At 35.3% G+C, this 10,063-nt stretch overlaps 1 protein-coding gene across 2 annotated transcripts in view; it reads right to left on the bottom strand.

Moving 5' to 3' along the window:
* Positions 1 to 423: 423 nt before the first annotated feature.
* The window catches only part of LOC106874840 (nicastrin), an 83,501-nt gene continuing 73,861 nt past the window's right edge, over positions 424 to 10,063 (bottom strand). Inside the window, exons 15-16 of one of the 2 annotated variants that reach the window (XR_008266377.1) lie at positions 6,859 to 7,034; positions 424 to 3,581 (exon numbers count right to left, since the gene is read on the bottom strand). Coding sequence is in view for 1 of the 2 variants with exons in the window: in XM_014922738.2 (XP_014778224.1) it covers positions 3,471 to 3,581 (111 nt within the window). In the remaining variant the exon portion in view is untranslated. The remainder of the gene's footprint in view (positions 3,582 to 6,858; positions 7,035 to 10,063) is intronic. The other variant, XM_014922738.2, reaches the window with a different exon arrangement.

The following is a 10,063-nucleotide window of genomic DNA, read 5'->3' as shown; positions in this document are numbered from 1 at the left end:
GCAGGTTCATCTCATGCCACTTCCACCTAGGCACTCCCAACTCAGAAACCAATGTATTACCAAACGTCTGAATCATCAAAGCATTATTGAATATTTCTTTTACAAATCAATATGAACCTTCCCCCAATAGAAATAGCAGCCAAATCTTCCCAACTGTGCTCTACTATTTAAAGATATATATACATATATACATATACACATACATACATACATATATATATATATATATTTGGAGCCTGGTGTTGCCATCCGGTTTCACCAGTCCTCAGTCAAATCGTCCAACCCATGCTAGCATGGAAATCGGACGTTAAACGATGATGATGATAAATATATATATATATATATATATATATATAGGAAGAGCACATTTAATAAAATGTAGTCATAGGTAGCCTGTCTGAAAAAAAGAAGACAGGATAATAATGGTGGTTGGAATGTCTTTATTTGATCAACAGTTGTGTTCAAATCAGGGCTAAACAACAAGTTATTAATCTTCTCCACCAAAACACTCTCCCCCACTTTTAATGTTTTGTAGAAGCCTGCACTTTCATCAGGTAACAAGCAATACAGGACCCAAATCTAGTAAAAGTTTGAAAAGAATCAAAGCAGTTGCAAAAATTGAATGTGGTGAGGAACAAGAATTTAGTCAGATCCAGTGGTGCTGATCATGGGGAGAGATCTGTTAAGGACAGTGAAATGAAATGAGAAGATGAAGATAACACGCAAGGAAAATCTCAGTTGTGGAAGAAAAAAACTGGAAGAGGATGAAAACAAAAGAAGCTGAAGAGGAGGATATGTTTTTATTATCATTGAGTTGATAAAAAGAGACAAGCAGAGCTGGTCCTCTGATTAATGTGAATTCAATACCTGGTGTGTGTGTGTATATGTATATATATATATATATATATATATATATGTATGTATATATATATATATACACATGTGCATGCACACACAGACGTATATACATATAATATATTACATATGTATAGATACATACAGATGTATACATGTATGTGTGTGTGTGTGTGTGTGTATATATATATATACACACACACACACATGATAGATACGTAACTAAGGACAACTGGGAGTTTCTGTGATACAACCAGTTGTAAGTCACAAACAGAACTTGTGAGTGGGAGTTCCAGCTTGACAGAAAGGTAACATGGTGATACTTTAGATACTGCCATAAAAGCTAAAGGATTGACCTAGAAAGATTTGGAGAAAATGGGAAGCAAGGAATCATATCAGATACCTAAAAAAAAAGAAGCTAGATGTCAGATAAAGATAGCAAAGAAAGAAGATGAAAGTAAGGTGTTCTGAATTGCAAAGAAGTGTTTCAGTATGAAACAAGAGGTCATTGGGGAAAAGTGTGTATGGAAAGAAAATGACACACTTTTGTGACTGACACCAAGAAGAAAGGGGCACAATGAAGTCACTGACTGAACAGAATGAGAGAGGCTCTACCCCAAGTAAATCCAACAGAGGAAGCAGCTGTTCAAGTGGACAGCAGCATGGTCAAAAGTGCAATCGAGGACATGAAGGCAGTGAAAGTAGCGATACCATCAAAGGTAGCTAGTGAGATACTGAAAATATCCAATGAAGGAGGACATGTGCTAATAATCACTTATGTAGTCAATCAGGCAGTACAAGGATGAGTCATACCTAATGACTGGTGTAGCACTATCATCAACAAGAACTACAAAGGCAAAGGAAATTTGACAGAAAGAAGTAAGTACAGAGTCATCAAGTTGATGAACCTGGTTGTAAAAGTAACAGAAAGGATTATAGTACAAGTGACAAGAAAGACAAGTTGCTTAGATGAGAGGCAGTTTGGAGATCATGTTCTGTAGTCAGGTCATCGCTAAAAGAACTAGGTGAAGGCAAGTGGATGGAGTGAGTGATGTAGAGAGATGCTGCCAACAAAATTAAAGTTAGTAATGAGTTAAGTGAAAAATCTTGCAGATAAGCATTCATCGAGGTTTGGTTCTTAGCTCGCTACTGTTTATAATTGTTGTCCAGCCAATTCACAGAATTTCAGACTGTCTATCCAAGGGAACTTCTGAATGATCTAGTTCTCATAGCTGATCAAATGAAAATTATGAAAAATATTCCAAACATGGAAGCAAGAATCTAGAGGCTTCAAAATAAACCTTGCAGAGACAAAAGTTCTAGTTAGCACATCAAGCATAGCCACCTTTCTAATGGGAAGCGGCCTTGCTCAATATGCAGAAAAGAAGTTAAGTAGTAACTCTGCACAGTGTACCAAATGTAAACTTCCAGAGTACAACAAATACAGTGGAATCACAGGCAGGTAGACAGAGAAGAAAAGACTCCATATATAGCAGACGCTTGAGTAGTGAACATTAAGGTCACCCATGAAATGGATTCCCTTAAATTCTTGAAAGACTCCATAGTTATCAACTACAAGTTGATAGCTTCCATTAAGTAGGTGACATAATTAATGGTAGAGGATGATGTTCCAAAAGCATAGAAACCAGAATAAGGATGAGGTTAAACCAGTTCAGGAAGCTACTGGTTTTGCATGCAACAAAGGGATTCACTAACCTGGAAAAGAGTTGACTGTATAATGCTACTGACAAAGTGTGAGGTTGCATGGTAGCAAAACATGGACACTGAACATGGAAGATGTGAAAAGAAATGAAATGAGCTATCAAGAGTATAAGAGGATTCAAATGTTGTGTACAAGAAAGAAGACAACACTGTTATGGGCATTTGATGCATATGGAGGGTGCTAGTTAATTTTAAAAAATGCAAGCAATCTGAGTGGAAGGGGAAAAACCAAGGAAGACATAGAAGCAGTGAAAGCTGATCTCAAGATGTCAAACAATTGCAATAAATGGTGAGATGGTGTACTGGAGAAGACCCACCCAACCCATGCAAGCTTGGAAAAGCGGATATAGAATGGTAGTGATACTGCTAACATCAGTGCACATAAATATGAACAAATATTTTATACACTCCTTATTATTAAGTAGACAACTTACATGGAAAAGTTGAAAGTATAACATCCACACCTGTTATTGGAAACACATACACAAAATGTGTGCGTGTGAATGTGTGTGGGGGGTGCGTATGTATATATAAATGTGTGTGTGTGTGTGGAGCATATGTATATATAAATATGTGTGTGCGTGTGCGTGTGTATGTATTCAGAGAGGAGGGGAATGAAAAGATGATAGTTTAGTAGAAAGAGGAAAAAAATCATTATCAATTCTTGATGTTGAAACTGGTTCATGGTTCTTTGGTCCCTCGTGTGAGAAATTTCTTCTTTGTTCTTGTGCTTCATTTGCCTTACCAAAACAAAATTGAAAGGAAAGCAAGAAGTATTCTGTGCTAACAAATATATTGACATAAGCTTTGCCATAGTGGCTTACTAGAAGTGTAGTCTAGTTTTTTTTTAAGTTAAATTAGGTAAAGTTAGTTTAGATTCAGGTTCAAGCTAGTTAGTAGTGTTTGTGAGCAGTCTGAAAAATAATATCTGCTTTCTCTACTAACACATAGACCACAACCAAAGAGACCACAAAGATGATGATACCCAGTAACAAAATGAGAGTCTGCAATAGAAAGAAGAAAAACAATAAATGTTTAATAAAAAAAAACAACAACAAAGATTATGAAAAAAATACATGTAACATTGCTTATGAAGATGTCTGATGTCAAAGGATATTAATTACAACTGAAATAATGTTAATTTTTGAGAAATTGGAGCAGTCGAACTGTCTTTTCTAAGAAACCATCATCACTGATGTCATCTGCTTTGTTTCCTGTATTGATCAAAATTAAATCAACTTGTTTGAGAATGAATGAACAAATACATAGAAATTATGTTGAATTGTGCCATGTTGCTATGTATGATGAAACTTTTCAACAATTCAGAATAGACAATACTATTAAGAAATAAATGAAAAGTGAATAATATAGGTTTTTGTTTGTTCATAAATGTCTTAACCCTTTAGCATTTAAACAAGTCACATCCGGCCAAAATATTTCACCTGTTTTATGTTGAGACTAGCCAGATCTAGCCTTTTACACTAACCTTGTAATATCGTTCTAAAGATTAACCGTTACCTTGTCAAAATCTTAAAGCTACAAGATAATGCATGATTAATTCAAAACAATTTGAATAAATAAGAATTACTTTTGACAGAATGTGAATGCTAAAGGGTTAAATGAGGGTTCTCCAATGTGATTTGAGTTGGTATGTAGGATCATCCAAAATCTTATTCTTGCATGGACATAAAAAAAACATTAGATAAATAAAGGAAGGACCAAACATCAAATGGTAAACAACAACAATGGCCTGCAGCTGTAAAATACGCACTGAAATCCATTACAAACCCCAACTATGATTTTCCTACAGAGATCAATCTACAAATGTTTAAAATGAGCTTCATCTGTATCAATCTCATCTGTCTATGAGGACCTGCAAAGACTATGAACACAACCTTTCCTTCTTTTACAGCCCCATTTAACAGCTCTTTGATCATGTACACAAAGGGTTAAATTCAAATTAATGTCATTAAAAAGGAAATGTTTTCTTTCTCTTTTCAAACAATGAAAATAAAGTATCAGTTGTGTCTTTCAACTGAAACAAAAGTGTTCATTTCTGCAATGGTTACAATGAGTTTATGTTAGTGAATTTTAAGAAGTTAACAGTCAAGTCTGAACAAGCTCGAATCCATGTCCCCAATTTAAATTCCCACTTGCAATAGTCTCACATCACACAGTCTTTGAATTACAAACCTACTCCACTTTGTTTAATTTTTCTTTTATAGTAATACAGTTGGTGTCACAGAGAGGGAGAGAGAGAGAGAGAAAAGAGGTGGAAAAGGAGGATAAATACATTGTGAAAAATTTTCAAAGACAATATACAGAAACATGAAATACAGAGCAAAGATGTCCAACATATACACACACTAATAATCTTCATTTTCTTGAATTTGTGAATAAAAGACATTTCTAAAGAAGACTACTTTTAAGTAACTTGATTTACAAAATGTACATAAATTTCTTTTTGTCTAAGTACAACAAAGATTTTATATGGATTAAAAAAAAAATGAGATGTTCAGGCCTTTCCTTGAGGCTCCTTAGGCAACATAAATGCAATGATGTTAACCAACATTCCATTGTGGTTTTCTCAGCAAACACTCAATTTCAAGCATGAGACATGGAGTCAAGTTAATAATCTTTGGGGCTCAAGGAAACTGACGGTGATTTGTGCTCGCTTGAACAGGTTTGATAATTATTTAGATGACAAGTACATAGAAATATTGGGGATTGTTTAACCCCAGGTTTGCTTTGACTTAGCAGGCCTATGATTAAAGATGATCCAGCTGTAAGCAAACAATCACTTTTCAGATATAGTGTATCTAGGATTACATTATCCAATGTGTCTTACATTTTTAAGATAGGGTTTTGATTTGAAGGATACTTTGTTGTTCTTTCTAGCAAGCTAAGCAAATCTCATAAGAAGTCTTCTTGTTACATTATTGTTTTGATCCTAATCCAGTAGACTAATGAGCAAAGTGTTTCAGATATAAGACTGCATTGTCTAATGTCTTTCTTTTTCCAAAATGATTAAGAAATAGTGCATGACTTAAGGATATTTGCCTGCTATTTCTAGTAGACTGAGTGACCATGTAGAAGCTCTCTTGTTGGATTATATTGGGTGTACATGTACAGTTAAGTGTTTGTGTTGTTGTGCTAAGCTCCTACTGGTAACATTACACACACACACACACGGATACATGCATATATACACATACACACACATTCATATATAAACACATACATATATATACACGCACATATGCACACAAACATATATAAAGACAAAAATAAGGAAATGCTTTGAGAACTTTATTTAAAGAAAGAAATCATATTTTTATCTAAATAAGCTACCAGTTTCATTTACTTTAAATAGACGATTTAGTCATACTAAAATAAAAGAGAAAGTAAACTGAAATAAATCAAATTAATCTTCCTTACTATCAGTTCAAGAAGTTCATGTGTTTTTCTTATGGTGTTGTTTCTTCTCTTTCTGACTGTTGCTGGATCCTAGTTAGCAGTCAAGTTGCTGGCTACTACCACAGCTATCTACTTACCAAGCAACAATCAGAACGAAACAAAATACAACACAGTGTGATTTTTATAAGAAAATTATGTGAACTTCCACAACTGATATTTGTCGTCTTCATCACTGTCATCATTTAACATCCAGGATACCTGCAAGACTGTATTGAGCTCCATTGAATAATTTGACACAGTTTTTATGGCTGGATGCTCTTCATAACAATTAATTTAACCTTTAGCATTCACATTATTCTGTCAAGACCAATGTTTATTCATTCACATTGTTTCAAATTAACCATGCATCGTCTTGTAGCTTTGAGATTTCAATGAGGTAACTTAATTTTTAGAATGATATTGCAGGGTTGGCACGAGAGGCTGGATCTAACCAATTTGAACATAAAACAGGTAAACTATTTTGGCTGGATATAGCTGGTTTAAATGCTAAAGGATTAATTTAGTTAATTTCAATTTAATTTTCCTTTTATTTCAGCATGACTAAATCACTTTTTAAAACAATTGAAACCAGTAGCTTATTTAAATAAAAATGTAAATAATTTCTTAGCTTTTCCTATAATAAATTTAGTTGTGTGAAAGGCCTAAAGTATGATCTATCCCACCCACATACATTTGACAATAAATTAGACAAATAAAAGCAGCAGCAGCAACAATAGCAGCAGCAGCATCAACATCAACATTAAGAACAGAATCACTGACAATGCTAAGGTGGATGTGCACAGAGTTAAGTTGAAGAATACATGCCTATGCAAATATGAGTAGAAGAGAACAAGCCTATTTGGGAAATTGCAGGTTATTTAGCCATCATGAGCAGGGAAAGCTGATGTGGTAGGGAAGATGACTTCTGCCCGGTTGTTTAGGAAATAGACGATCACCATTGACAGGCACAGGATAAGCACACCCAAAAACAGTGTTACTGCCTGGAAGAAAAACATAAGCCAACAAAAATAATGAAAAAATGAACAATAATGATAATAATAATAATAACAATGGCAATGCAAGCAGATTTTTTTTTTTAACTTCTTTTGACAATATAAAAAAAAAAGACTTATTTTTTTCTTAATAAAATCAAAAATAGAAAAGATGAAACAAAACAGCATTTGGTGGTTGAAGCTCATATGTCATTTGTATAAATGACACACATGATCATTTAACATCTACTTTTCCGTGCTTGCATGAGTTAGACGAAGTTTGTTGAAGCAGATTTTCTATGACCAGATACCCTTGATGTCACCAACTTTTTTTCATGGCAGATTGAAAATGAACAACATCACTTGTATAGTGATGATGCTTGTTTACAACCATCATATGAGGTCGAAAGAAAGGTACACACAAACATATTTATGGGTGCCCAATTTCATGGTTAAAATGTCTTATATGCTTGTTATAAGTAAAGGAAACAAGATTAGATTCCAAGGATGTCATTTAATCACTTTTTGTTTGCCTGCACTCACACTGTATTCACATTGAATGGAGTGATGCAATCAATCCTATGGGAGAGTGTATAAAATCATTAGGGTTTTGGTGTGTAGTTTAAAGGATATTTATCTATTTCTAGCAAATGAAGTGACCCTGTAGAAGTCCCTTTGTTGGTTCATTTTGAGGGTGTATGTGCCATGTAATTTAATGCTATTTACCTTGCATACGAAAATGGCATCTTAGATTCTACACTTCAAACACAAGTGTGTTGTACACTTATATAAACTGGTGGTTCTCAACCAAGGTCCATATAAGATTTTGTTGTTAAAATTTATGTACAATAAATTGCTTATACTTCTACAATACACAAAATATTTTAGGATTTTTTTCTACAATTCATAATAAAATTTAAATATAAAAATACAATGGGATTTTTTAAAAACTTCAAATGGCTATGGGAGTCCAATAGAGTAAAACAGTAATGAAAAGGGTCCACAAGTAAAAATGATTGAGAACCACTGATATGAACAAAAGTAGTAGAGAGAGAGAGAGACAGAAGGAAAGAGAGAGTGTGTGTGTGTTCGTATCCTGGGTATGGCTTTAAACTGCATCTGACAGTGAGGCTATGGCTTGAGAGTTCCAGAGTTGCAAGATGTGTAGAACCATCTGTTAGCCACTATGGTTCCTGCATCTGCTTTGGCCCAGAGTGGTAGCGCCTGTCAGTGTCCCAGCTATGCGTTGATCAACATTTTAGGGCTTGCCTACCTATGCACAAGACGACCAGATTCAATGGACTCTGTGGAAGAAGCCTTCACAGTTCAATAGGAGGGAATGTAGCTGTGGTGATACATTGTAAAGTGCAGGGAACAAGATGAGGTAAACAAGGCATCTTGGTCATCCGCTGCATCCAGTCATCTTGACCTGGTCTTGCCACTGGATTGAGTGAGGTTCACGGTATGCAACTCTTCTTCACTTTAAACACAGTCACAAGACAAGTCAACAGTCATCCTTTACGATGACAAGACAGTTCTCGCTGCTTTCAAGTGTGTGTGCGTGCGTGCGGATAATTCATGACATCATTTATTTTTGTCACAGATATAAAAAAAAAAGATGCTGCGTATCAAATCTACACAACTGAATGAAATATAAATCAGTAACATAAAGCAGAAGACAAGAACATTTAAGAGCCGACATTTCTCTCTTTGCGCATCATCAAGCTGTATCCACCGCCAGTTTCTTTTACTACTACAAGTATCTCTTTTACTCTTTTACTTGTTTCAGTCATTTTTGACTGCGGCCATGCTGGAGCACAGCCTTTAGTCGAACAAATCGACCCCAGGACTTATTCTTTGGAAGCCTAGTACTTATTCTATCGGTCTCTTTTGCCAAACTGCTAAGTTACAGGGACGTAAACACACCAGCATCGGTTGTCAAGCGATGTTGGAGGGACAAACACAGACACACAAACACACACACACACACATATATATATACATATATATATATATATATATATATATATACATATATGCGACGGGCTTCTTTCAGTTTCCATCTACCAAATCCACTCACAAGGCTTTGGTCAGCCCGAGGCTATAGTATAAGACATTTGCCCAAGGTGCCACACAGTGGGACTGAACCCGGAACCATGTGGTTGGTAAGCAAGCTACTTACCACACAGCCACTCCCATGGCAATTGCTTTTCTGAAAATTCTGATTGTATTATATAGGTGAATGTGTTCCAGGTTCAGTTCCACTGCAATGCAACAATGGGCAAGTATCTTCTACAATGGCCCTAGGTCAACCAAAGCTTTGTACATGGATTTGGTAGGCAGAAACTGAGAGATATCCCTTGTATGTGAGTGTGTGTGTGTTGTTTTTCCTTGTCTTGATATGGCACAACAACTGTAAATAAGTGTCATAGTTATACAATGTCATTCATTTCCAATATTCTGCAAGTATGGAAAAATGGACGTTAAATAATAATGATGATTACTAATTTGTACATAAGCCTATTTAATCTTAATAACCTCACCAATTACAGTGTAATTTCAAACTCCACTGTTTTAATAAATAGTCTTATCAATCTATCTACCTTTCTTCCTCTACACAATGTCCTCTACCTATTTCTATCAGGGATCAATCGCTTGACCATATTAAGACAGGCTAGAACCAGCTATAACACTAAATGCTCTAACAGTATTCTCAACAATAACATGTAACCAAAACTGACCAATGGAAACTAAGAAGGATCATGATAATATTCTGTAGCCTTAACATATTTATTTTTAGCCACCAAAACCAATATATAAAGGAGGGAAATTCAGAACAGCAATGAAGGGGATTATCAACTTGGCATGAATATACATATGAAGGGGTGCTGAAAAGTTCTGGCTTTAAGGGTATCATGAAAGGCCTGGTTGGAGGCCTAACCTTCCAAGTTCTTTTACAGGGCTTAGAAAAACTGAAGAGCTGCTGCAATAAGTGTGTGAATCTTCTAGGGCAGTATTGCCTCCTTGGGGGCAGTGGA

This window comes from Octopus bimaculoides, chromosome 20 (genome assembly GCF_001194135.2).
Source record: "Octopus bimaculoides isolate UCB-OBI-ISO-001 chromosome 20, ASM119413v2, whole genome shotgun sequence".
NCBI classification, from domain to species: Eukaryota; Metazoa; Mollusca; class Cephalopoda; order Octopoda; family Octopodidae; genus Octopus; species Octopus bimaculoides.
This window is presented reverse-complemented; position numbering and strand designations above follow the sequence as displayed.